The 25,947-nt window shown below is 31.7% G+C and overlaps 3 protein-coding genes across 9 annotated transcripts; all 3 read right to left on the bottom strand.

Moving 5' to 3' along the window:
- Positions 1–1,747: 1,747 nt before the first annotated feature.
- Positions 1,748–5,183, bottom strand: PPP1R15 (Protein phosphatase 1 regulatory subunit 15). Of its 2 annotated transcripts, XM_018519119.1 has the most exons (4): positions 4,883–5,182; positions 3,969–4,041; positions 3,061–3,881; positions 1,748–2,097 (listed from the first exon to the last, which is right to left on the bottom strand). In XM_018519119.1, the coding sequence occupies exons 3-4, from the start codon at positions 3,841–3,843 to the stop codon at positions 1,888–1,890; spliced, it is 993 nt and encodes a 330-aa protein (XP_018374621.1). In that variant the 5' UTR covers positions 3,844–3,881; positions 3,969–4,041; positions 4,883–5,182; the 3' UTR covers positions 1,748–1,887. The 2 variants fall into 2 exon arrangements, with proteins under 2 accessions (XP_018374621.1, XP_018374619.1); XM_018519117.1 differs by having other exon boundaries at positions 3,061–4,041; positions 4,883–5,183.
- Positions 5,184–9,711: 4,528 nt separating this feature from the next.
- LOC108768617 (sorting and assembly machinery component 50 homolog) lies at positions 9,712–13,086 on the bottom strand. Of its 2 annotated transcripts, none has more exons than XM_018519115.1 (8): positions 12,868–13,086; positions 12,538–12,630; positions 12,065–12,148; positions 11,756–11,974; positions 11,396–11,610; positions 10,938–11,310; positions 10,544–10,832; positions 9,712–10,246 (listed from the first exon to the last, which is right to left on the bottom strand). In XM_018519115.1, exons 1-8 carry the CDS (start codon positions 12,886–12,888, stop codon positions 10,062–10,064), a joined length of 1,479 nt encoding a protein of 492 aa, XP_018374617.1. In that variant the 5' UTR covers positions 12,889–13,086; the 3' UTR covers positions 9,712–10,061. The 2 variants fall into 2 exon arrangements, with proteins under 2 accessions (XP_018374617.1, XP_018374618.1); XM_018519116.1 differs by having other exon boundaries at positions 9,715–10,246; positions 12,553–12,630.
- Positions 13,087–15,335: 2,249 nt separating this feature from the next.
- subdued (anoctamin 1) lies at positions 15,336–25,081 on the bottom strand. Of its 5 annotated transcripts, XM_018519114.1 has the most exons (13): positions 24,811–25,081; positions 24,290–24,529; positions 23,740–23,939; positions 23,564–23,664; positions 19,194–19,319; positions 18,639–19,118; positions 18,146–18,539; positions 17,803–18,035; positions 17,459–17,665; positions 16,840–17,272; positions 16,497–16,702; positions 15,897–16,181; positions 15,336–15,772 (listed from the first exon to the last, which is right to left on the bottom strand). In XM_018519114.1, the coding sequence occupies exons 1-13, from the start codon at positions 24,876–24,878 to the stop codon at positions 15,422–15,424; spliced, it is 3,324 nt and encodes a 1,107-aa protein (XP_018374616.1). In that variant the 5' UTR covers positions 24,879–25,081; the 3' UTR covers positions 15,336–15,421. The 5 variants fall into 5 exon arrangements, with proteins under 5 accessions (XP_018374616.1, XP_018374612.1, XP_018374613.1 ...); XM_018519110.1 differs by lacking the exons at positions 23,564–23,664; positions 23,740–23,939; positions 24,290–24,529; positions 24,811–25,081 and adding exons at positions 19,942–20,279; positions 20,878–21,126; XM_018519111.1 differs by lacking the exons at positions 23,564–23,664; positions 23,740–23,939; positions 24,290–24,529; positions 24,811–25,081 and adding exons at positions 19,942–20,276; positions 20,878–21,126.
- Positions 25,082–25,947: the final 866 nt, after the last annotated feature.

Below are 25,947 nucleotides of genomic sequence, written 5' to 3'. Positions count from 1 at the left end.
CATCCTCTTCCTGTTCACTTTCTGCTCGTCCGCTGCAACTTGACCCTTCGCGAACTCCTTTTTATATTTAATAACATCTTATCGTTGATTAAAATTATGCATATAATCATAATTCTCGCTCTCACAATGTAAATAAAAGAGATATAATCAAGTTTTAATTGCTGCAATATTAAAGCAATATTAAATCAAGTTGATGATTCACTTCATCTCGTATTTAATATCCTAATTTTGTCGGATTTTCAGGAATTTAGATTTTCAGTTTAAATTAATAAATTAAATTTTAAGAAATGCAATTCTAGGAATTCTATATTTTTAAACTTTTTTTAAACTCTTAGAATTTTAGATTGTGCAATCTCTTCGATGATATTTATATTTACTTGAGAATTTATCGATTTTTGAGACTTTTTAATATCAAAGGCAACGAATGCTCTAATCAAAAATTTTAATTTTAGTGATCAGACTCGCGGTAAGCATGACTCACGCAATTTGTTGCCCTTGACACAGTTTTGTCCTACCATTTTCCTATTGTTACGTTATCATGAGAAATTTCCCAGTGCAAGTAATTATTGAAGTAAACGTGTGGATAACTGCGTAGACAATCGGCGGGAAAAATGAAATCGATGCATCTGAAAATAATGTTTACGAGACGATACAGAGTAACTTGTAAATATGCACGAGAAAAGAGAACAATAAAATATTTATGAGAAGGAAACTGTCATTACAAAAGGCGGGACATAAATATTAATGTTTACATAAATAATTAATATAATATTAATATTTTAAATTAACTATTAGGAAACAATACGTACGAAATCACATTTTAATTATAAGCTAATCGAAGAAACGATTATGACAGAAAAAAATAGTTTAAATTTAAAAGTTCCAAAAATTGTCCTCAGTATCAAATAACATGACCATTTCATTTCATTAAAGTTGACAAAGCTAATGAAAAATAAATATAAAGCATACATTTGATACTTTCGAGTGTGTCATACTATACAATAATTTCTTTTGAACGATAAGACGACTAGAAATGTTCAATCATCTTTCAGCTAAAGTATTTTTCTACGTAATCTATTAAAAACTTGAATTCTGATTTAAATTAGGATACTATCTTATTTTTTCATTTTCTCTCTTTATAAGGATTGAAAAATCTCTTTGAAAAAAAGTAAGAAAAAAATATAAGTATTAAAGATTGATGACAGAAAAAGATTAAAGAATTTTTTGTCGGAAAAAGATTAAATTTAAATTTAAAATTTGAAAAATTTCCCTCTAAACCAAAATCCCTTGAAAATTTCAGGTTTTTTCTCTTGGTTTTTTCATGGAAGAGAACACCCTGATTTCAGTTATATGCTAAGAAAAAATTTCCCGAAAGATGATTATACATATTTCTTTAGTGTTTAAAAAGAAGCGTACAATATAAAAAACCGTTACAACATAAAAAACGCACTTATTTTTTCATAATAGAAATATACAACATGTGCTTCCTTCAAGACTCCACGTATATAAAAGACTTTGATTCATGTTTATATGCATTTCAATGTTTTTTAAAATCATCGTATTTTTTTTACGTAAAACACAGTAGCATCTCAAGTAACGTGATTTATTAAAATTATAAGGTTCGTTATTTTCCTATTAAATTTAGTTTTATTTTCCTATTAAATTCTTTTAAATCAGGATGTTAATTTATCCTTCGTTTTTCTTTTTCAAAAAAAAAAAAAAGAGAGAGAGAGAAAAGTGTTTCCGACAGCAATATTTTGATCAATAAAAATTCTGATAACAAGTTATATTACATATCAGTATAATTTAGCTAAGAGAAAATTTTATTTGTACTAATTCCGCCATCTCGTATATTTAAAAAAATATTAATTATAAATTGGGCTAAAATTATTCCGAAAAAGCGAATCGTTCCTGCCAAACTTGCGAGCGATGTTTGCTTTTCAAAATTGGATCAAGAACAATTGCAATAGACTTTATACGTCCTCTAAATCTTTCGTTATCCCGTGCTATTTCTTCCCAAGGACCTCTTCGAGCTGCACGGTATGCATAATTCCACGTCACCATGACATGTACGACTGGAGTTGGGTCGAAGCTCACCTAAAACAGAATTTCGAATCTCGAAAAGAATATTCTCCTCTAACATATGCAGTTTTTTATCTAGAGACACGGTAGTGTCCGTATATATACAGGGTGTATCTGAAATAACGCCTACTAATCATACAGTGCTATTCCTAATAAAAAACTAAGTCGAAAAGTCTACCAGTTTACAATTTTCGCAATAGTTAATGAAATATTAATCTAAAGATTGTCGAATAAACGGATAAAATCGATGTATAAGACAATTTTAAGATATCGTTCAATGTTCTTTGTGAAATATTTTGAAGATGTCTCTTAAAGAGAGAGAGAGAGAACTCTTATAGATAATCTTAAAGTTGATTTATACGACAATTTTTAGATATTTTGCTCATTGGATAACTAAAAAAAATATTGTGAAAATTGCAAAATTTTCAACTCAGTTTTTTTATTAGGAATAGCACTGTATGATTAGTGAGCATTATTTCAGATATACCCTGTACACAAGATATCCGGATGAGTTTTGATGCACTCGTAGTACAGGTAAAGCAGACTAAACTGAGTAAAAAAGTTCTGTCATTTTGCAATTTTTGTAATCGATAACGAGAAATTAAAGTAAACTCGCAAAATATTTGTAAAACTACATGTATAAAAACGTTTTATATCAATGTTAATATATTATAAATTCAATAAAATTCGTAAAAAAAATATATTCTCACAATTTATAAAAATCTTCCAAACGTTTCGGTTCTTTTGGAAGATTTTTATAAATTGTGACAATATATTTTTTTTGCACAGACAACGTGCTTGGCTTATTTAGCCCTTATATGAATTTTATTGAATTTATTAGGTCGCGTTGTGAGAGCCTTCAAAGTTTTTAAATTTTAATTTTAATATATTATATTTACAATAGATTTTCCTATTTTATCGTTTCTGAAACCATATAATACAAGATGACTGATGTAAGTATTGAGAGCTCTTAAATACCTTCTTTGTTTGCGTGTTTGTTAATTCTTCATTATCTTCATCAGCAAAGATGATCGAGTCATCTAGCTGGTTGTCTCCATCGTGTAAGTTCGTCTCAACACAGCCATCGACTTCTTCAGTAGCAAAGGAACCGGTAGAAGTATAAATATTTTCGGAATTATTAGAATCCGTATTTTCGAAACTAATGAAGTCATCAGAACATTCAGAACTGTCTGACGGTAATCGGCGGCGTTGAAACAAATTCTTCTGCATTTGTCTGTTATAATCCTTGCGGCATTCGTCGTTCATCTTCGTTAAACAATTGTAACGCATTCTCGGCCTTTCTGTTGCTTCTTGCTCATCTAAAGTTATAGAAACATAATTACTGTCTTCAAAATTGGTAGAACTTTCTGATAATGATCGCAATCGAATGGAAGCAATTTTGGCATCATTGTTAGAATCTTTGCAAGGATTATCGTTGTTCCTCGTCGAAGAATTGAAGATAGGTGTATGTGTTTCGGTAGAAGAGGATGTTTTCGTTCTTTGTTTATTACATATTTCATACAATTCGTCGTTTCCAAAAACGACCCAATCTTCAAGATCGATGGAGCTTTCCGATCCTGTTCGCGATTGAATCGAATTTTCTTGTGCATCAGGCATTTTATTATTGCTATCTTCGCAATAATTGTAATTCAAAGAATTTGCTATACAACGTACTTTGGTCATGCATTTCCCTTTAGTTCTTTTCTTCTTGCGCGCCTTCGGTTTTCTTTTTCTACGTGTACTTTTGGGTGAGCTCGACATTGTCGAGCTATTAATCTGTTTGGTGACTTGAGTGGAATCTGAAATATTCATGTTATCTAAGCTATCAAGCTTCTTACTGTCTAACAGACAATCGTATGAAGCTGTTTTGCTCATAATCGCCATACTTAATAGATTCCATCCGGCATATGGTTTGGCCGACACCAAAACAACTCAGCTGATGCTTTGCTCTACTGTGATCTAGAATATCAAAAACAATCTCAGTTTAGACTACGGATTACAATGTTGAGTTCTTAGAATTAGGTTTAGATATATAATATGAAAGATTAGTTGGAAAATTTATATGTATGTGTGTCTCCGAGATATCAATGTAAGTGTATAGTGAGTATTAATGACATGTAAATCAAATGTGTGTAAGTCCTATTGAATCGGTAAAACGGACGACTTTAGGATCTCATTAATATATATATCGTACATATATTCTTTAACCAAAATAGATGTTTCCTCTACAATCAGTTATTATCAATTATTTTTTCTAATTTGCCTATTTTCAACAATCTTCTAAATTCCAATTAATAAAAGATCTTACCAATGGAAAGTCAAATAAGAATTTATTAGATTTCTGAGGCTCAATTCTTGCAAAAAGAATTCTTATCTAAAACGATCCTCCTTATCTTCAGCCGATTACAATATCGTATTACCCCAGAAAATGTATTAATTGACAAAGTGTTTGTGTTAAGTGTTTACGAGACATTGGGGCTGGAATATTATCGGATATTTTTTTTAGCATATCTGTATTACTGACATGTATCGTGGATTTAAACAATAAGGCTTATATGGGGAAATACCGTGTCGTGGGAAACATGATGCATCACAGCATGCATCATGACGCCTATTGGCAGGCACGTTTCGGGCGTCTATCGTAATCGCATTATTTAGCGCGTATAGATTTTAGCGTATGACGTAGAATCAGTCATTGAGGTGATTGAAGTAGTCATCCGTGCACACACACACACACACACACACGTGCATGTATTGCGCGACGCACGCGTCGCATGTCACGTACGCTCTCTTAACTTACGTGATGTAGAGGAGTCCTCGCAGGCGATGTAGTGGCCTTTCGGATTTTCCACCAAATTGCAATCGTACGTGGACAAAGCGGATCTTGTGCCACACCCTAAATAATCTATACCGATCGCTGTGTCAATTCCTGTCGATTTCGCAGAGGCGAGGTTGTCTATCTCAGACGGGTACATCTTTAGAGAACACATGTTTACGAGGTACTTTAAGCGGCCATTTTCAACTACAAATGAGAGAGTATCGTGATTCGTGATGTATTCATGTATCGTTTCCAGCTGGACGGCACGGAGAGGCGCGCGTGCGTGCTGCGTGGCGAGTAGACGCGAAGCGAAGGCCTCCGCCTCAGGCGCGTGTAATGAGAAGGTGCGTCTGCGCCCCTTCTTTCACTTCTATTTCCATCGCATATCCCAGATTTTCATTTACTTTTATTTTAGAAAAACCGAGATATTTAGAACACGTTATCCCAGTTAGCACAAAGAGTTCAAAAAGAATTCAGTGATATGTCATCATTCTGAAAAGAATTCTTGTTGCTCATCTGAAAATGAGCTCAGAATTGATGCGGCATATCACAGAATTCTCTTTAAATTCTTTTGAACTCTGCTATCTGGGATTAGAATGGGATGTTTTTTATATATGACAGTCGTGAGTCGGATAAAAAGTTGCAGCGTTGTGTTTTTTCTCTTGACATATATCGTATTTTGAATAAAATTCTGATGGTTTCTGATGATTTTCTCACGTTGGTAAAAATAAGAAAATGCAGTACTAAAAAGTTAATAAAAATTCTGAAAACATTCTCAGAACTTTATGAGAAGAAAATAAATGAATTTTGCCTCTTGCAGTTTTTCTGTAAAGTTGATAGTATTTGAGTAAAAAATTATTCAATATTTTGCAATTTTTAGTAATTAATATCCTATTAACTATTGCGAAAATTGCAAAATGGTAGAGGATTTTTCGACTCAGTTTAGTCCGCTCTATCTATACAAAAGTGATTGGCAAAAAAGGTGGGGACACCCTGTATATAATATCCCATTCTAATCCCAGATAGCAGAGTTCAAAAGAGTTAAAAAAGAATTCTGTGATACGCCATCAATTCTGAATTCTTTTTTAATTGCTCTTTGTGCCATCTGGGATAACGTGTTTTAAATGTCTCGGTTCTTATTTTAAAAAGAAATACTTTAAATAAAAGTTTCGCGATTTTAGAGGAAAAAATACAACAATTTTTTTACATCAGTCTCCCTCTCTATCTGTTCGTTCTATTTTGATTGAACGAGATGAATCGACTGGAGAAAAAAAGCAAGAAAAAAGCAGTTGTTTAAAAAAGGAAAAACGAGATTATAGGCCCAATTGGCGCCTCATATTTAGATACGAGCCTATGGAAACGATCACGTGACGTTTACGCGGGGTGAAAAGTCGAGATAAATTCTTGACACTGGTGGAAATAGTCGTGTTTTTGAAAACTCTCTATTGGTTGCAAGTATGACTACCTGAATATTTTGTTACGTGATAAAATATGTGAGAAAAACAATGAGATTTATCGCGTGATGAAACCTTCGTTCGAAGGGACAATCCAAAATTTATGACTAGGGCTACGTTCCAAAACTTCCTCTCCGAGGAAGATTTTACTCTATATGCTATAGTATACGTTACGTGTACTATATATTTCGAGTAAAATTTTCCTCGGAGAGGAAGTTTTGGAATGTAGCCTTAAAGTACATCAAATGATGCAATCCCGGAGAGTAAATGAAATTGAACGAAACAAAAAGGAAACAAACGGAAAACGGTTTTTCTGAAGTTTAAAGTCTGTTCTACAATGTGCTTTTGGTTCCCTGTTTCTTACTTTTTGCTATTATTTATATCTTGTTTTTTGCTTTTTTCGGTTTTTTTTTGTTTTATATGAACGTTAACGAACTTCGAAAGAAACAAGAAATATGTAGCAAGAAATACAATTGTCGATAAAATGGTTGCAAAGGAGAAAAAAACAAAAAAACAGGAAACAAAGAGCACATTGTAGAATAGGCTTTAACAACGTGGAATGTGAAAATCAATACGATTTCGTAATTTATGACAATTGTAATTTAGATATAATTTAACTATTTAATTATTTATCTGGTCCAAAAGTTTTGGCATCGAGAAGTTTAGAGATACATCGAGAAGACACGCAATAACTATCACTATCCAATGATACCTATAAGTTAACGATTAGGCGCTAACGAAAGTAGATGACGAACGGGATGTCATCATTTGTTGTCATCACTTCGGTTGAATTCATTTCGCTAACAAATCAGATCGCTACTAAATTTTAAATAAATGTACATCTATAATTGTGAGTACTGATTACAATATCGCGGGTCCGATTGAGTTGTCATTCCTGCACTGGCGCCTCACTTTTTTATCTATAATAAATACGTAATAATCACCGAGAGTCCAAGATAACAGAATCGAAAGTGAAATGTCAGTAAGGGGAAACGGTTTAGCATATCAGAAGACTTTTTATATCCTTTCTCTTTTGATGTTTATTAATAAATATATTATTTGATATATATATTTTTTTTAACAAAAGAGAAAAGAAAAAGCAAGAGAAACAGGAATAATTTCTGATAAAGAGTTTGTAGTTAAACAATAAGTTATCATTAAAATTATTAAAAGTAAATTGTTTTTCTATCTTTCTATTTCCATGTGCTATCTGGAGTAGTTTTTGGGAATTAGAATTGACAGAAAAAAAAAACGACACGCCGAATGTGCCGATATTTGGTAAATACCTTCAGTTAGGGAAACCGTATATAATCGTAAAAGATCGTTATAAAATAGAAGTAAGGGATAGTAAAGCGAGAAAAAAATCTTTAGAATATGGCGTCATGCGTCATACACATATATATATGTGTGTGTGTGTGTATTTATCAAATACAATGTTGATTCTAATTCCCAAAAACTACAGGTCATTTTATACATATTCGGTATAAAGACTCTCGATATTTAATGGACAAAAGAGAAAGTGAACAAAAAGGAGAGATAATTTGTGCTAAAGAACTTGTAGTTATTAAATAATTTATAATTAAAAATAAATTATTAAAAGAAGACGTGCTATTTGGAACGTACAATATTCATATAAAGAAAGAATTGAACGTTATTCTAATAACATAATAATAAAGAATCAAACTTCCTAATAATAGTAACAAAAGAAAGACTCGATCGTTATCTTAATAATAAAGAACAGCGGCAGATGATGTCGTACTTTTGTTTTTTTTTCTTTTTGTTATTTACTTGTAACACACAAAATTTCAACCGTCCGTTATTATATATACGTACTTTAGCGATAAGCTATATTTAGAAAAGAAGAATGCAGCATACATTTCATTATCTACGTAGCATTATTGTATGTGATGTGCGATGTATGTATATATGTATATACGTGTAATCTGGTGTAATCTGAACCAACACATAGTGCGTTTCATCACTGGATGTTAAAAAGTCGACCTGAAAAGAGGTCACAATTGGTTATGGTCCTTCATTTAATTACACCTTAGTACATGAATAGCATAGTTTTTCTGTTTCAATTTTACATTCCTGTATTTTAAATGGAATAGGAAGCATTCAGTAAAAGATATTTGAGAAAACATGAAAAGGAGCTAGAGAGAAAAACATCGTAGGTCACAGCTTCAAAACTGAACAAGCACGAAAAGATTTAACGAATAGATAACTGATGTGCATAGTATAGGATAAATACAAATTGTGGATAAGTAAATTGATTATATCGAGATATTGTACGATTAAATAATTCAAGAATTTTATACACATTTTGAATTTTTGTGCTTTTATTTATGTTTCTGAATAACCGATTACTATTTAACTCTAATTTTATATATGTTATTTTCTAATGTTAGCGTCTTGTAAATTTAAGTTGAAAATTGGAATAATTCGGTAAATATCAAATAACAATAATATTACATCAATGTTATATATATTACAGTTAGTTGGTGTTTACTGAATAAGACTGCATTTTAAGTTGTCGCTGATTTGGAAGCATAAAAAAATGAAATGTATGAAACTCATAAAAACTATCATATATAAGATTCTGCGCGACGATCGAAAATATTATCATAAATCAATTAATAGATTTATCAGGAACACTGATTCACTGATCTGGCGCTGAAAAATTCTAAGAATAATCGGTGTGTCATCGAGATTTCCTATTTAAAAACAATTAACTGATTCACGTATACACGCGTGACGAAATTCTTGTCGAAACTGCGTCACGTATATCGGTAAAATAAACAGGTACATAAACAAGCAAATAAATATCTAAATATATGCAGATATTACATAAACATAAGTATATTCGATATTCGCTGCTTGATTATGAGATATCTCGCGTCGAAGCGAAAAGCGATTTAGCATAGATTTCGTTTTCTCGTTGTCACTTTTTTTCTTCATAATCGGGTTACTCAGGGTCACGAGTAACTTTCCAGCCCCTTCTCTTTCTTCGCCACCTCTTATTGCTATACATCTCTTGCACACATGCGTAATTATTACTGTCAATGATTGTTATTTCGGCTAACGATATTACCGAACGTATACAATAATTGCGTCAGAAAACACGTGAACGGAAATCGGTAGGACTTTGTGACAGTAAAGTCATAGTCCAAGCGTTACAATAAAAAGTCAAGATACAATTTCAACTGCGTATAATAATTACACTGTCATAGACAATGAATGTTGCATTGAAATTTTACAGCTCCGCATAGCGATCACGTAACTCTTTCTCTAAATATATGACAGCATGAAATAGCATTTTTCACACCAAATGACTTTACTATTATTATTATATTGAAACATAACATAATAAGAAACATAACAAAAGACGATACGTTCGTATTGTTAAAGAATATTATTAGGAGAACAAATCACTGTTTTTTTTTTCTTTCACGAGTATGTGCTAATAATTACATCGATAAATGTTGATAATGACGCGAATAATTAATTAACAATGTAGATAAGCAGGTTTTCGCGTTCGCCAAGATAATGTTCGATTTCTCTTTTTCTGTGACTTTATTGCAAATATTCTACACTCCAACTTTCTGTCGCGTATCGGACAAGAAACAGAAATAAATTTACACATAATCCTTCTATTTTTTACATTCACATATCCAATAATACAAGACTATCGAATAATAGAAAAAAGTTCAAAGGTATTGAATACCAATACCAAATTGAAATTGCTGGAGCACGTCGCTCCTCATGAACAACAATGGTGTAACTAAGTTCAATTCTATGCGAGCAATGTTCCCCAGCTTCATCGCGATGCCTCCGCCGATAGCGCAGCGAACATTCTCCGTAAAAATCTTCATATTTTCATCGTATAGATTATCTAAAATTTTAAACACGTATCATATAAATTAATCAACTCTATTCAAATTATAAAATGTAACAAAATTAAGAAATATACTTCGCAAACAAATAATATTAAGATTGATATGGATGTAAAAATGGAAAAATAAATAATTATTCAGGAATTAATTATATAATTTTCATCTAGGCTAGCTTTCCAAATAGACATCAAACGTCAATTTTCATTTAGGACAATTATATAGACTTGGAATGAAAAAATGCAATTCCTAGTAAGAAACTTCCATGTAGGAGTAATCTACGAAACTACTTCGCTCACCGTATGTGAAATTGGATAAATTGCCGCCGTTGATAAAACCGTGCAGCCTAAATAAATCCCCGAAACTGTTACGACCAGGTCTGAATGGAAGCGGCGTGTAGACGTGAAGGGCGGCTGCCCAATACATCTCGCCACCCACAGAATTTCCATCGTAGCGGGGCCCGCATCCCCTCATGTCAAATCCACGTAGATTCAGTGGACCTCCCAGGAAGAAATGATCGGCGATACTTATTTTCATGTCGTTACTGATTGCACTCAATAACCCAGACTGAAGGCCCAGTTGGAATGTCTATTCAAAGGTAGACAATTCGTGATTAAATATTTTACAATGCATATAGAAATTGTCAGGATAGCTAGAAATAAGGAATGTTCACAATAGATAAAAAGTACTTACAAGGTACTCGTGTGGTGACCAATTAGTTTGCATGGCGAGTTCGTTCCTCAAGAAACCAATATCGCCACCTAGGCCAGCCATTTCTGTCGTTAATCGCAAGAGGCTCCCAGTAACGGGGAATATAGGACAGTCCCTTTTATCTATCGTCCAGATGTACCTCAGTGCAGATTTCAAATTCGGGCCGCATTGCTCCCGAACACGAAAGGCCGCCTGTTTCGAGCAATTAATGTTCCTAAATGCAGCTTCGTATTGTATGTTGTGCTTAGAGGTGTCTGTCTGGTGAAGTTCTATATCGAACAGCAGTCCCTTGTCGTTTTGCTTAAAACCAGACCATGGGAAATCGTGCGTTGTGCTGAATACAGTGCTGGTTAATCTGCAAAACGTTAATTCAACCAATAATGCAGTTCTAATAATATATCCATCAAGAATTAGATACAGAGAGAGATATCTCAACTCACACTGCGTTGTATAAGCTCTGTGGAAACGGTTTAATGGCGGATACATTGAAGTTGATCGAACTTTTGTTACCGTGAGAGTATTCCATCTGGACACGTTCTGCTCTGCCGAATAGATTTGGCGCTCTCGCGCCGATAATTAGGGATCCCTCATTGTTCCCAACCATTGTGCTGATACCACCAACTAAACGTCTCATTTCACGTACTTTAAAAGTGACCTAACAATAAACACGATCTAGACATGAACATTACAGATGAATGCATACTTGCATACAGCATATACGAACAACAAACTGCGTTACGTTTAAATCTGAAAAATTACTTATTCTTTGTCGAATTAATTGTTTAATTATATAGACCCACTTCAACACCATCAGGCGTGGCATCGGGTCCTTGACTGGTATCGATGTAAATGCCGATATTTTTAAAGCATCCCAGGGCATCTAATTTCTCTCGCACTTTGTAAGCGCGTATAATAACATCCTCGAAATTTTTCGCTTTGAACAAGTCCGTCACTTGTGACTTGATAATGTCGTCCTTCGTTCGTACAAGTCCATCCACGTGTATCTTGTCGACTCGTGCCTGGTGTAAAGATGATATAGAATAATTTTTAAAATTCACAAATGATGTGATACTTGACTCTACCGTCTGAATAACTTCCGAATGACATACCTGTACTGCCTGTAGAACAATGTTTTTCGTCTGCACATTCTCTTCTTCCCTATGTAACTGAGATTTGCTATTGGAAAATGGTGGCTGCAAGAAAAATAATAGGATCTTAATTAATTTTGAAAGCAAAAAACTAAAGAACTAGGCAGACTATCATAAATATGAATTAACCCTCTGGAGCTGATACTAAAATCTGTAACAATTACTAATTCTAAGTATTTATAAGACCCATTTAATTTATGTTAATTAATTAAAAAGCTAATTAATTTTGAAAAACTAACATGACATAACTTACATAAAAAAGAATAAGTATTAAATATATTTTAATAGGAATAATTCAAATTTGCCGATATAATATTTAAAAAATTGAATTGACTTTTTTAAGACATAAAAAGATTTATAATTGAGTAAATCTAATAGATACACTGTCAGTTCCAAAGGGTTAAATTATTTTGTCACATAAATTGTAGGTATACAAAGTCATCCGTTACGTTTGATGGGTCATTGCGTTTCTTTGCGGAGGCATTCTCCTTAGATAATTGACCTAGGCCTGAAGAATTACTGGGTTCCTAAAAAAACATTTCTCCGTTAGATTACATCTGTATACATAACATTCTTTAATAAAAATCCAGTTGTACAAGTTACGTAAATTTATATGTTATTTAATTAAATGTCGCCGATTGATATCGTGGGAATTGGAGCGAAAATTAAAATTATCTATCTCGGTATATTATTAGAGATTACTCATTCCGAGAATTCTAATGAAATTTTAGGTTATGCCGTAACTTCTAATAATAAATACGTACCTTAGCGTGAACGGTGCCCATTATTTTGTCGAAGTTTCTGCCTCCCTGTTTTTGATTGCCGCGCTAAAATCTCATGCTAGAATCGGTGCGACGACTTCGATGTCGAATAAAAACGTAGGATGAACAATTTAAAATATCGAATACGGAAAAAAACATATATCGAACTGATCGAACACGAACGATGGACCGCGTGCCCCTCACCGGTGTGATCACAGCACCACACAGCACCTCACTGCGTTAGAATACGACATGTATAATCTTCGTGCATGATATTAGAGATCTAATAATATAATAATATTATATAATAATATCCTAAAATATATATTATTATATAATATAATATAATAATAGTAATAATATATTAATATATTATCTAACAATATATACAAAATTAATAATTATACATCACAGGATCCATACACATGATATAGTTCTTTCAAACAGCACGTACGGATTATCAACGATCCGAAATTTTGTCCCATTTTTTTGTGTGCACTAAATTAATCAAATGCATAATAGATTAAATTTGCGAAAAGAAATTCAATTTACAATATTTGGAAAATATTGAAGCTAGAGACCAAACTGGACTTAATAACGCTAACAACAAATGATATATTTTTTATTTTTTATGTTCTTGTTGAGGCACGAAGTATAATCGTATTCCATTTGATCAGGAGAAAAATATCAGGAGAAAAAATCATTAAAATTAATGAAAATCAATTCGACAGTAAGTCAATTATTTTCTTTTATTTAAAATATTTAAATATATGTAAGAGGTCGATTATAAACTCGAAATATATATTCTCAATTATTATATAATATAACAATAAAATATTGAAAGAAGGAACGATTAGTTTGTTTCAAGATCTCTTAGAAATATAATAATATATGCAAATATCTCACAGTAGTGCTTTAATAATTACTTAAACAAGTCTGAGATTCTCCCCAAAGTACTCTGCCTGTAGTTTATATAATCTTTCTGAGAAACACAAAAATCCGCGTTTTTAATATAACAATATAGATATACTTTTAAAGTAAAAAAAAAAACATTACATATAATTTTATAGTAAACTCTTCGGTGACACAATTTAGTTGCTATCCATTATACATAAAACATCTCCTAATATTGTGCCCAATGATTTACTTTGGACACATAAAGAATAATCGATAAATAATACATTCTATTTTTTATATTTGCAAACTGTTGGTCGATATAATTACTGTGCGTAAAATTTATAGGAATTATATATCTAATGTATTGGCAGACATTTATGCTTTATGGCATTTGCACATACATATATATGTATAACAATGGCTGCGTTCAGCAGACTCAACAGTTTTGCAACTGTTGTGTGATTTTTCGCTGAGATAGGACTATTCCTTTAAATCTAAAAATATAATCCAATCAGCGCGACGAATCATAAAACGGTTGCAAAACTGCTGAGTCTGCTGAACGCAGCCCATGCTTGCTGTATTAATCATATGAATACAGCTGACAGTCGGCTGACAATATCATCGATTACTTTTTCATCGAAATGAAATCATTGGATATATGTATACAACAGAAATTATATATCTTATATATCGCATATTTCATTACTTTACATAACGTTATAAAAGTAATTGAGACTCATACTCGAAATGTATAATTCAGAAACGTTGCTAACAACAATATAATCGTTTGTGATAAAGTTAATATGCTCCTAGCAAAATAGCAATAATATACATATACATCAATAATATCGTTGCAATAATATTATTTAGAAAATTCACTGTAATGGTCACAATATATAAAGGAATACTTTAATATCGAATATTAATTCTTTTAACACATTGTCTGCACAGTGAGTTCTCTTTCCATAAACGTCACAATAGAAATTACATTTATCATGAATATATAATGAAATATTATCAATAATATTATAAAAAGACTATTTTCTCATGGCTAGTTAAATTGCGTCCTTCTTATTTTACATTGTTGTCAAGCTATTTATGTCATTTAAAATATTATATTAGACATCATTGATCACTGTGAAAAATAGAAACATACATTTTATATGGCATCTGTTACAATTAGATAAGTTAGAGATAATTAGAATGGAGACCTTTGTATTAAAAATATACTTTCAATGTGTGTGTGTGTGTGTGTGTGTGTGTGTGTATATATATATATATATATATATTTTTTTTACATATTTTTTAAAATATCCCTTTTCGTCAGATTTTTAGAACAAATACATATATAAGTCAGATCTTCATATCATGACTAGCAAAAAATCACGATATCATTGAAGTGGTGCAAAAAGTTTGCCGTTTTTTCATTAAGCTAGTTTTTTAAAGCTACTAATGAATCTTCTAAAAATGAGATAAAAATTTTCTTCTTCCTTTTTTAGATAAAAAAATATATATTAAAGTCACAACAGTGAGTATTATAATAATTAATAAAATTACTTACAAAAATAGTCTTTTTACAAATTTGTTAATTCTATTTTTCGATGATAAACTTTTTGCACCGACTTAATAAGTTTTCAAAAACCTATGCTACTCGCAAATCTCACAGATTTGACGCATCCTTGGTATCTATCAGACCAATATGACTGACACGAGGGGTTCTATTGACGGGCGAAATAGGGCTCCCGTGGACCTCCAGATCAAATTCTGAAGTGGTCAAACAATTTCCCATAACTCGGTTCCACCTATCGGCACTCTCGTTGGCAACCATGTATGTTTTTGAGATTTTTGGCTCTAAACCGTCAGTGTCAGACCTTTCGCAAGCTCGTAGTGCTTCTTGATGTATAATAATTTCATTAGTAATATATGCTTCGCGACGTATCCTGTTGCGTAACTTAGAACTCATATCAGGAATACACCACCGTATGAGAATCATCACTAATGCCACAACATTCTGTAAAATATACAAATATATTGCAATATAATTATTATCTTCTTTATTTGTTAAGATAAAATAGATAAATCTACATAAAATGTAGATATTTAAAAAAATAGTATCTAGTTGAAAAAAAACATACCTCAAAAACGACGATAAAAGCTAATCTAGCTGCTAATATATGCCAAAACATGATGTTGTACTCGTACTTGTTTGACGAGTTTGGTGGTTCTCTATAATCTGGATAGCGACAGATCTCGACTGGGACTTGATTCGATGTCATATTTGGCCGAGTTTCACCCAGATCGCTAGTATTAAATTTTGCTAGAGAATGATCCAGGAAACCTTCTAATGAATAATTATCCGAAACCGTTATGCGATAAACTAGTCTCGGTATAAAGTTTGAAGTGAAAGCTATGATGAATGCCTGAAAAACATAAATAATTGTGCTTGAAAAATTTAATTGTAATTTGTGAAATAATGCTATTTTCAATTATAAAATCATTGATAAATTTCAAATCACATCTTTAAAGTTATGTTTGCTACGTTTAGTAAAAAAAAAACAGTTGTGTAACTGTGTGTAGTAAGAGTCTTTAATATGATTGATTTATATGTTCATTTAGATTTAATAAGGAACTGATGGCAAAAGAAACAATCTAATTAAAAATTCTTACAACAGTGGTGTGTAAAGTTGTTTTTTTCTACCAAGCGCCATTAATAACTGGTGAATTATAAAACTTACATTTGTGATAACGGATAATTTGGAAACAGAATCGAGAATGCGATACCATATGCCTATATCTCTGACACGCTGCCCAACTGGCCTTCTATACATGGTTAATAACTTTTTCGCGTCTAATCTCGTCTCGAAGACATTATTTATTAACGCGAAGAATGGCGCTAATGGAAATGCAGCAACGAAGATCGTAACAAATCCATATTGTAGCACTACAAAGAAAAAAATTATAACTTTGTTTGAAAAAATTTTTGATTACATTCCAACGTGTATTTCTAGCATATACATTACTTTTTAATCAATTATTTATTATTCTTTGATAGAATAAACGATGTTTCTTTGTATTTACCCATTTCTAAATATTCAGGAAAAAGACTTCTAGGTCCCCATTGGACTAATTTATAATCTCTGACCCATTGCAAATATTTTCTAGATGAATATCTTTTATTCGGGTCGTCCAATTTTTTCGAGCCCACGTGAACTTTCAAGGTGTTCAACCATTTGTAAAATAGAGGAAAGAGCATTTCCAAAATAGTGTTCATGGCTTGTTTACCAATCATAATAATGCTCAATTGAATGCATAATTCCAAGAGACAACCACCCGGTCCACATTCTTCTTGTCGAGAGCCAAAGAACCGATTATAATTTCCTGGATAACCAGTGAATTTCCCCTTGAAAAATGCTATGTAAAATATAGAGGCGTAATAATTCACAAACTCCAGTAAATAAATTTTTAGAGTCAAGCTATCGTCAAATTCAGTCTGAGTACGAAGTAATTCAATCTGAAAATAAACGAGAATTTTTATATTTATTAAAATTATTAAAATATCTTTAGTCTTTATTTCATAATTTATCTTTAAAATTATTAATATATGTACACGATAGAAAATAATTTAATTCGAATTATTATTTTAAATAAATTTTTTGATACAATTAACATTTTAATAGATAGATCCTTATAAAATTACCTCAGTCAAATATTCGGCCAGCCAAACATAAAGCCAATTGAACAAAATGATACAACAGAGATTAATGCAGGCGGCAGTTGCAGTAGTGAACAATATAGCATAACTGGTTATCATTGGGTATCCAGAAACATTTAATGCAGTTAAAACAGTTAAAACAGACATTCTGTATAAGACTACTCCAAGAACGGCAGCCATAGCTACAGCTATCTGTAATATTATCATATAAAGTCCTAACAAATTTTTGTATATAAGACAATATATAAATATTATTAACATACCAAATTATATTCCTATAAATATTTTTCTAATAACAATTTTTTTTATATTGTAGAAATTAAACGTACCAAGAGTAAAACAACTGAAAAACTAAAAATCGTAGCGGGTAATCTCATCTTCCAGTATGGCACTTGCGGTTCTTCTACATTTATGACAATATTGACAGATTTCTTCTTAACATGTGCAAGTCTTGCTAAGTACTGTGGCCTAGGATATTCTTCTTGAGCATCTAAACCAGTTAAATCCCACCTATGGGTTATTTCGGCAGAATATTTCTTCCATAATTCAAGGAACAGTGTGGCTAAAAATGATTATACCTCTCGTTGTATAGTTATATAAAAATGTTATTCAAATATAACAATTTTAAAAATAATTCATTAATAAGCTATTATTAATAATTTTTTAACATACCCCATAATGACATAAACATAGAGAAAAATACTGTCGATGGATTGTCGAACAGGTATGTAATTCTCGAGTGTAAACACGTTTGCTTTAGATCCCAATAGTCACAAATATGATCACATAATGGACACATCGCAATTGTATTGTTACCGTTACAAACATTTTCGCTCGGTTCATTGTAATACAAAGTAGCGCAACTGTATACGAAGCACAACAGACCGACGATACTAGCTGGAACTAGCATGTGAGTGTAAAATCCCAGCCAGGCGAAATAGAGCCCGATTTTTACCCCAAAGTACTCTTTGATGTAATCCAAAGGCTGATAATGAAGGCATTTTCTCAAACTACCCCATTCAGTATACAAAAGATATCGCATTGAGTCCGGAGTGTGCAGATTTCCCTGAAACATAAATAGCACATTTATATATACCGAGTGATTTCAGTGCTATAAAACAATTTTTATAATTTTGGAACCGCGCTCACAGAAAAAATAACTTACATCATGAAGCGGATACGTTGCAACGTATGTATGTTCGGATATCAATCTTTCGACACCAAATGCGAAATCGTCCTCCTTGGTTTCTGTGAATCTAGTTCTGTCCAATATAAATTGCACAATACGCGATCGAGTTGCCGATGTGAAAAAATTGGGCGAATCCAAATCGAATAAATAATCTTTATCCCTACTATACACCGCTGTAAAGTTTTGCCTCATCGTCGGGAAAATAGTTGTGTCGACATAATATTTGTTCATGACGCGCCGGAATAACGAATTAACTTCCTCGATAATAATGTTACTGCTTGTCTGAGGCATGCGACAACCAGGCAGTTCTCTCATTGGCAGTCTGAGTTTCAATATTTCAGCATATCGTCGCAATACTTCCTTGGGCGCGTGAATCTTAATGAAGTGCAAGCCATTTGATTCCACTTGTTCGTACTCCAATTGTAGTCCTTCTTTTTCCAGATTCTTCTCAAATATCTGAAAATATAGCGCGAATTTGTCGTAAAGCAGAACTGACATATACTTTATTTAAATAGTAATTTGTACTCTTACCCTTCTACGTTCGACACTGCGGTAGGTCTGTGCTTCCCCGTTATACTCATCCCACACGAGTACGAAATCAATTGAACGTAACTCATCACGAAAATATAAACTATATCTTGTACCAGAAACAGAAAGCTAGAATATATCAAAATATTATATTTATATTTTTTTAAATATCCTCCGCTAGTAACACGAATTTTAATTCTTCCATCAGCAATAGGAGTCTTCGAGAAACAAAGCACACAAATTTTTTATTATTCCGGATTATATCAAAATCTAAAAAAATTCTGATATACCTGTTAAAGTTTTAATAACGAGTTTTTATCATCATAAGTCGAATTGTATTTTACTTATTTGTTATAGATTTAAATTTACCTACTAAAATTCACAGTCAAAATATTAATAGTGACTTTAGAAGATCCCAATTGCCGGCAGAGTTAAAAAAGTAACCGGTATATATAATTTAACATTACTTAAAATCTATTATTCATCAGTCTTTATAGTTATATAAAATTAAGAGTTCATTAATATTTCTTTAAAATTAAAAATAACTTTTAAAATTAGCATTTTTAAAGGCATTGTTATTATCAATTGTAATATCAATTCATCTTATTAATTATTGAATACAATTATAATTTAAAATATATGTTATAATAGGTTGTTATACAATAATAAGATATAAGTAATGAAAGAGAACTAGTGCCAGGTTTATCATCTTACTTTAAATCATAAAACATATGAAGAGATTAATTCTTACTAATCTTGTGTCATGTATATTGTTCTTCTTGTCCGTGTAACTTTCATTTATAATCGTTTCGTTTGTGTCATTATTAACAGTGGATGGATCATCCGTAGAGCAGAGATTATCTAAGGAAACTGCGCTGCGCATGCTGTTCATACTCATATCGTCCTCGTATAAGGTGTTACGGACACTTTGATACAATGTTTGTTGGGAGCCTTGGTTCAAACTGTTTTGCACCGACTGATACAAGCTTGATTCGGGAACACTGCTTTCACGTCGTTGCGCGCATGTAAGAGAAACCTCTTCGTCATCCTCTTCCATTGTTCAATAAATTCGTGGATTGTCAAACCCTACTTTATGTAAACCAAACAAACTTATCGTGCAAATCCAAAGGAAAAAAATCAAGATACATATAACAAATGGTATCCCATTGGTATCTTCTTGTATATATGTATAATAAGAATGATTCAAACAGCAATGAAAGTGAAAATCTGTAATTGAGAGGCTTCTCATATTTCTTTAAATTTAATGCATGACTTTATTTTTTAAACAAACATACATGTTTTTAATATTGCATATAAATATGTGTATATGTGTACGGTAATAAAATTATAATTAAAAATAAATTAGTCTGTTGTTTTCACAACAAGTGAAAAACTGTAATTGTGAGGCTTTTCATATTTTTGCAACTTTGCAAAGCATCTTCATTCTCTAAACATACATATTGTGTAAATATGCATATAGCAATTAAAATAATTTATAAATAAATTATAATCTGCTGCTTTCACTTGCTAAAGCTAACCAAAATCTAATGTGCTTTTGAGAGTTAGATCAAGCTTGCATCCCGAAAATATAATCGCAAGATCCATTGTAAGCCCATTAAAAATCATGCTCTTTGTTTTATTTTTTTTCCAAAAATATCATCGAAGAAAGAATTATATTCTTACCTACCTAATGCTATCCTCGGGTCCATTTACCGAGCGATACTGCCACGTTTATCTTTGGAAGACTGCGTTTTAATCGAACTCTTGTAAGGCACGGTCTATATCGTTGTAAAAAGAATAGAGTAAGAAACTTACAATTATCATTGTTTTTGCTGCATGATACGAACTTCGAAACGATAGTTACATGCTGTGTCACAGCCGAATAATAGACATACGTCACGCGTGGCCGTCTCCTTTTAGAGAACCCACCAGATTCCATCCCATTCCATCCTACCGGAAGCATTGCAGGTACAGGAGCGTACATACGTACGTAATGTTCACGTGGTTATCAATGACTATCGCAAGCCGTGACTTTTTAATAAACTTTCGAGCTTACAGTCACACCGTATTTATACCCAGCAAACATGGTGACGTATTAATGACATTAAAAGTACGTAATTTCATGACTACGTCAAGTGACCTACAATGTATGTCATTTGTACGTAATTTTAACCCTTACCGTACCATCTATAATTTGGTGCCTCATCCATATCATCAAGGGTCACTTCAAATCTTTTCGTTTTTTCACCTATTCAAAATAATTTAAAAAATCTCTAAAAATTCACCAACATACTTTCAACTTTCTAGAATAAATATCAACTCTTTATTTTGGAAAATAATAAAATGTGTATAGTATAATTTATAATTACCGAAAGATTCAAAGAAACTTGCACGAACAGGAATCGCTCGGTCACTAGTTACCCATATTAGTACGGTAAGGGTTAATATCGTCTCAATTACGTTTCAATTATTACGTTTGTGGGCAGTATTCATAATCGTTTCTTATAGGCCTTCTACAATAAGTCGCAAGTCAGAACGTCAGAAGTCTTAACCAGTCTTAACAAAGTTGTTCAAGCTGGCTATTGGCCAACTTCACCGATTATGATTTAAGATCGCTTAGAACTTTCGACTTGCGGCTTATTATAGAAGGGCTGTTATATTTAAGATCACCTTAAGTTCGATCTTAAGTTGTCTTAAGACGCTAATGTAGCTCTCTTGATTGGTTCGTGGCTTCTTAAGACCGTACTTAAGACGGTCTTGAATATAAGATCTGACTACGAATACCGGTCCATGTATCGTCTTTAATATGTCATGTAGTGACGAAATTTGCATGACGTTAATTTGACGAAACATATACGTATAATCGTATAATTTCCAGTGATATGTTTTAAATTGATATAGGGAATGATAGGGCATATATTATACTTGTTTATCAATATTTTCAATATTGAAGTGTATTGAATTTTATCGATTCTCATATATAATACTGCTGCGAAACGTGAAAACTATATACCTGTTTCATTTTTCATCATACAAAAAATAATTTAAACATATACTTCATATACATATTACAATCATAATTATTATGAGAAAATGGATCCAGCAGATAGCTCTCTTATTCTTATACATAATATATACAGGGTGTACCGCGAGACTTCTCTTGCCACTCACAGGAAGATATAAGATGGGATCGAGATGAACAGAAAAGTCTCATATCGTTTAGCGATATTTGCAATAATAATGGAGATATTAATTTTTGTAATTGTACTAATGAGAGCATAACGAGAGAAACACTTCAGCCGCTCGAGATATAGTCCGGCTCAGTTTATCGAGCATTGGCTGCCAGCAGCGCGTTGGAGAGGTAAGAGGGGAAACGCGCTGTTGCTCGTAATTGTACTCTCATTAGTACAATTACAAAAATTAATATCTCTATTATTATTGTGAATATCGCTAAATGGGACTTTTGTGTTCATCTCGATCCTACTTATCTTCCTATGAACAGTGGGAGAAATCTCGCGGGACGCCCTGTATACACAAGTTTGAAATTATTAAACTTTATTTTTATTAGATTTTTGTTTGTTTACGACAATACATTTTGATTTATCTTTTTCCGAATGAGACATTAATCGTTCTTTTCTATACTAAAGAATACAAAATTAATTATCTAATATTAGAATATAAGCGACTATCTCCGCAAATGATTGATTATTATAACCACATCAAGAAAAGGTATACACATGTATATATAACGTTGCGGAAGTGAATTTCCGCAGAGATACTACACACTATCGTAGAAAATATTTCATTTCATGATTTGCTCTCTAGTTCGTTTTATTGCAGTGTCGTTTTGTAAATTGGAAGTTTATTTAATATCCATATATATACAAAACGTTCAACCTATATCACTTTTTACTAACAAAATTTATTAGAAGTTATTAATTGAAATAAACGATAAAAATATTTAATATTTCTCATATAAATACTATATATACATATAATTGTAGCTTTGTGCAAGAAATGTGTGCCCTATTTGTCAGTGCACTTATTATCCTATAAATACATTTGCAAAAATGTATTTCAATAACAAAATACTTATTGAGATATGTGGATTACATAAACAGATCTTAATACAACTTTATATATATAATATATATATATATACATATTATGTACAGGAAGTCATATTTATCAAATTACTAAATAATATATGCAAGTATATTATACAATATGTTTCTATATAAATCTCTCCATTCATCAAATGGAAAGATCCAAATGTATACAAAGTAAATACATTCAAATTGTTATTCTGAATATTTTAAGAGGTTAAAGATTCAATTTTTTTTTAGCAGAAAATAAGTATATGGTAATCATACTTCCTGCATAACTAACGCATTGAGTTCCTCTTCTCCTGGACACAACACTGCATCGATGTTATAAAAAGCAGCATGAAGCGTTATCATAAACCAAGAAACTCCTGAAAGAGAAGAATATAAATTTAATTACTTTCTGTATCATTTCAATTGTATTTCGAAGATACTCTTTTACCTACCAAGTACCCAAAAGACAGCTGCATGTGCACCTACTAGGTAAAATACAGGCAGTGACAAAATTCCAACTAAAGAATACACTTGCGCCAAAGTTAATCTATGATTTAATATCATCAATTCTTGCTTCGAATGTCGTTGAGACAATTTGTAACATATTCCAAGGGAAGCGACAACTGCCAGCAACAACAGAGGTGAGGTAAGTCTTAAAAAAAATTATAGATTTTTATCTCTCTCACATACAGACATATAAAATCATATAAAAATAATTAATTAACTTTGTTCAAGTCTATTTGATCCAAAATGTAATTGATTTTTTAACAAATATTTTATTTAAAAACTTTCCTATAGTGTTGTGTTATTTGATAACTTTGTTAATGTAATTTCATATCTTTTTTCTATAAAAATGTATTTGTTATTTTTTAGAACTTTTATCATATTGAAACAATATGATTATATATTAAATTTAAATAGACCAGCAGAATTAATAAAAAAAAAAAATTATTTTTATAGATATTAAATCAACAAATTAGTGCAATATTAAGTATTTCTTACAAGCAGTATATCACTAGTCCAATAAACACAAACAGATAATTGCTCTGGAAATATTCAATGTTCTTTACAATCCGCTTGCTCAATCTGCTTATATTGGGTGGCGGTCTGATGTTATTTGTGTTAAGGAATAATGACCATGGTCGAATATTCGCTTTTCTGTGCTCGATCCAGTTTTGGGCTTGAGGATAGCCTACAGCTATCTGTCCAAGTGGCAGCTGAGGTAGTTGTAGAAATTCAAATCTATAGAACAACACCAGCAGAAAAATCAATTAATACGAATAAATCAGACAATGCAGGAATCTTTATATCCTGATTTTCTACTCTGCGTTTCCGATTTCTTCAACGTCAAAACTTCGTGAAACATGCTTGAATTATTCACGTTGATGAATTATTCAGAATAAGCTAGTAATTAAATCTTTCTTCGTTCTTGCTAGGTTGCTATGTCAACATACAGTATGGTGCTTATAGGTTAAGTTAGGTAAATCTTAGGTAAATCTAAAAAGAAATTGTATATTCATTACCCATTCGTAGTTTTATGATTCTCTGGCGGGGTCTGCATCTCCCCCATCGGGACTTCCACGTGTGCCATGACTTTCGGAGGCAAAAAATAATACTCCAAAACTATTTTTCGCTGTCAAAGACTCGCCTTTTGATGTACGTATTCTGCTCTCTTATTTTAGTTCACAACTTTCCCGTTTATTTGTGTTTGGTTCCTCGTATCTTTCTTTTCTTCTAAAAGTGTGGATACACACACATACACATACATATACTTTCCTCTTAAAAATAACAGAAAACGTAAAGAGACGCTGCAGAACGAATAAATTTGATGTAATCTACGTTTATACCGGGTGATCTTAATTATCCATGCAAAGAACAATGCAAGTGAATGGCGTATGATATTTGAAGCCGCGGATATGCATATACGATCTATGATCTTCATATCAGAATTAAAAAAATTGAAATAGAACTCTATTTATTAATTTTATAATCTACATGAAATATATGAATATTTTTTAGAAAATAATTTTAAAAAACGTTGATCCTAATAAAAGAAAATTATTTGTTTTTAAACAATTTAAGAATCTTTATTTTAGATCGCATATGTGAGAACAATTTTTAAATATTTGTTTTTACATTAGATAACTTTATTATATATTTCACATGTGATTTTCTTTAATATTATATGTACCAGCACAGAATAATGTACTAAGTTTGCCAAAAAAATATTTTACCTGAAATAAAGACGTAATTTTTGCTACCACAAAATAGTTTTTTATTTCGGGTAAAAATCTTTTTGATCTTTATCAGTAGTGGTTAACATGTGTTTTTCGAACTTTCTTTTCTTTAAATTTTTCGTCATGATCGATTACTCAATCAGTAATGTTTTCACATCCGTAGAATATTAGAGAAAGCCGGAAAATTTAACATATATATAGGTACCGAAGACCGACTTGCGATCAAAGTGGATGTCCGAAACTAATTCTTGCTTTCTAATTTGAATTCTAAAATATAGTTGTACTTTCTAATTTGAATTCTAAAATATAGTTGTACTTTCGCAACAGATTTTAGAAATAATATTATCCTGCAATATTATTTGAAAATTAATAACACGGAATATGGAAACAATATATTGAATTAATGATCAAGAATAAGAGAAA

Source organism: Trachymyrmex cornetzi, unplaced genomic scaffold (assembly GCF_001594075.2).
Source record: "Trachymyrmex cornetzi isolate Tcor2-1 unplaced genomic scaffold, Tcor1.1 scaffold811, whole genome shotgun sequence".
Lineage (NCBI taxonomy): Eukaryota > Metazoa > Arthropoda > Insecta > Hymenoptera > Formicidae > Trachymyrmex > Trachymyrmex cornetzi.
The sequence above is the reverse complement of the archived record's forward strand: the minus strand, read 5'-3'. Positions and strand labels throughout refer to the sequence as shown.

Coding starts and splice junctions, on each gene's coding strand:
- PPP1R15 (XM_018519117.1), bottom strand. CDS start 3,966: ATGGCGATTATGAGCAAAACAGCTTCATACGATTGTCTGTTAGACAGT. Junction 2,098..3,060: donor CAAACACGCAAACAAAGAAG/GTATTTAAGAGC, acceptor ATTCTGTTTTAG/GTGAGCTTCGACCCAACTCC.
- LOC108768617 (XM_018519115.1), bottom strand. CDS start 12,888: ATGGGCACCGTTCACGCTAAG. Junction 11,611..11,755: donor CCACGCCTGATGGTGTTGAA/GTGGGTCTATAT, acceptor GTTTATTGTTAG/GTCACTTTTAAAGTACGTGA. Junction 10,247..10,543: donor TTTATCCAATTTCACATACG/GTGAGCGAAGTA, acceptor TTAAAATTTTAG/ATAATCTATACGATGAAAAT.
- subdued (XM_018519114.1), bottom strand. CDS start 24,878: ATGGCACACGTGGAAGTCCCGATGGGGGAGATGCAGACCCCGCCAGAG. Junction 18,540..18,638: donor CAACGTATCCGCTTCATGAT/GTAAGTTATTTT, acceptor TTTATGTTTCAG/GGAAATCTGCACACTCCGGA. Junction 16,182..16,496: donor AATTATCCGTTATCACAAAT/GTAAGTTTTATA, acceptor TATGTTTTTCAG/GCATTCATCATAGCTTTCAC.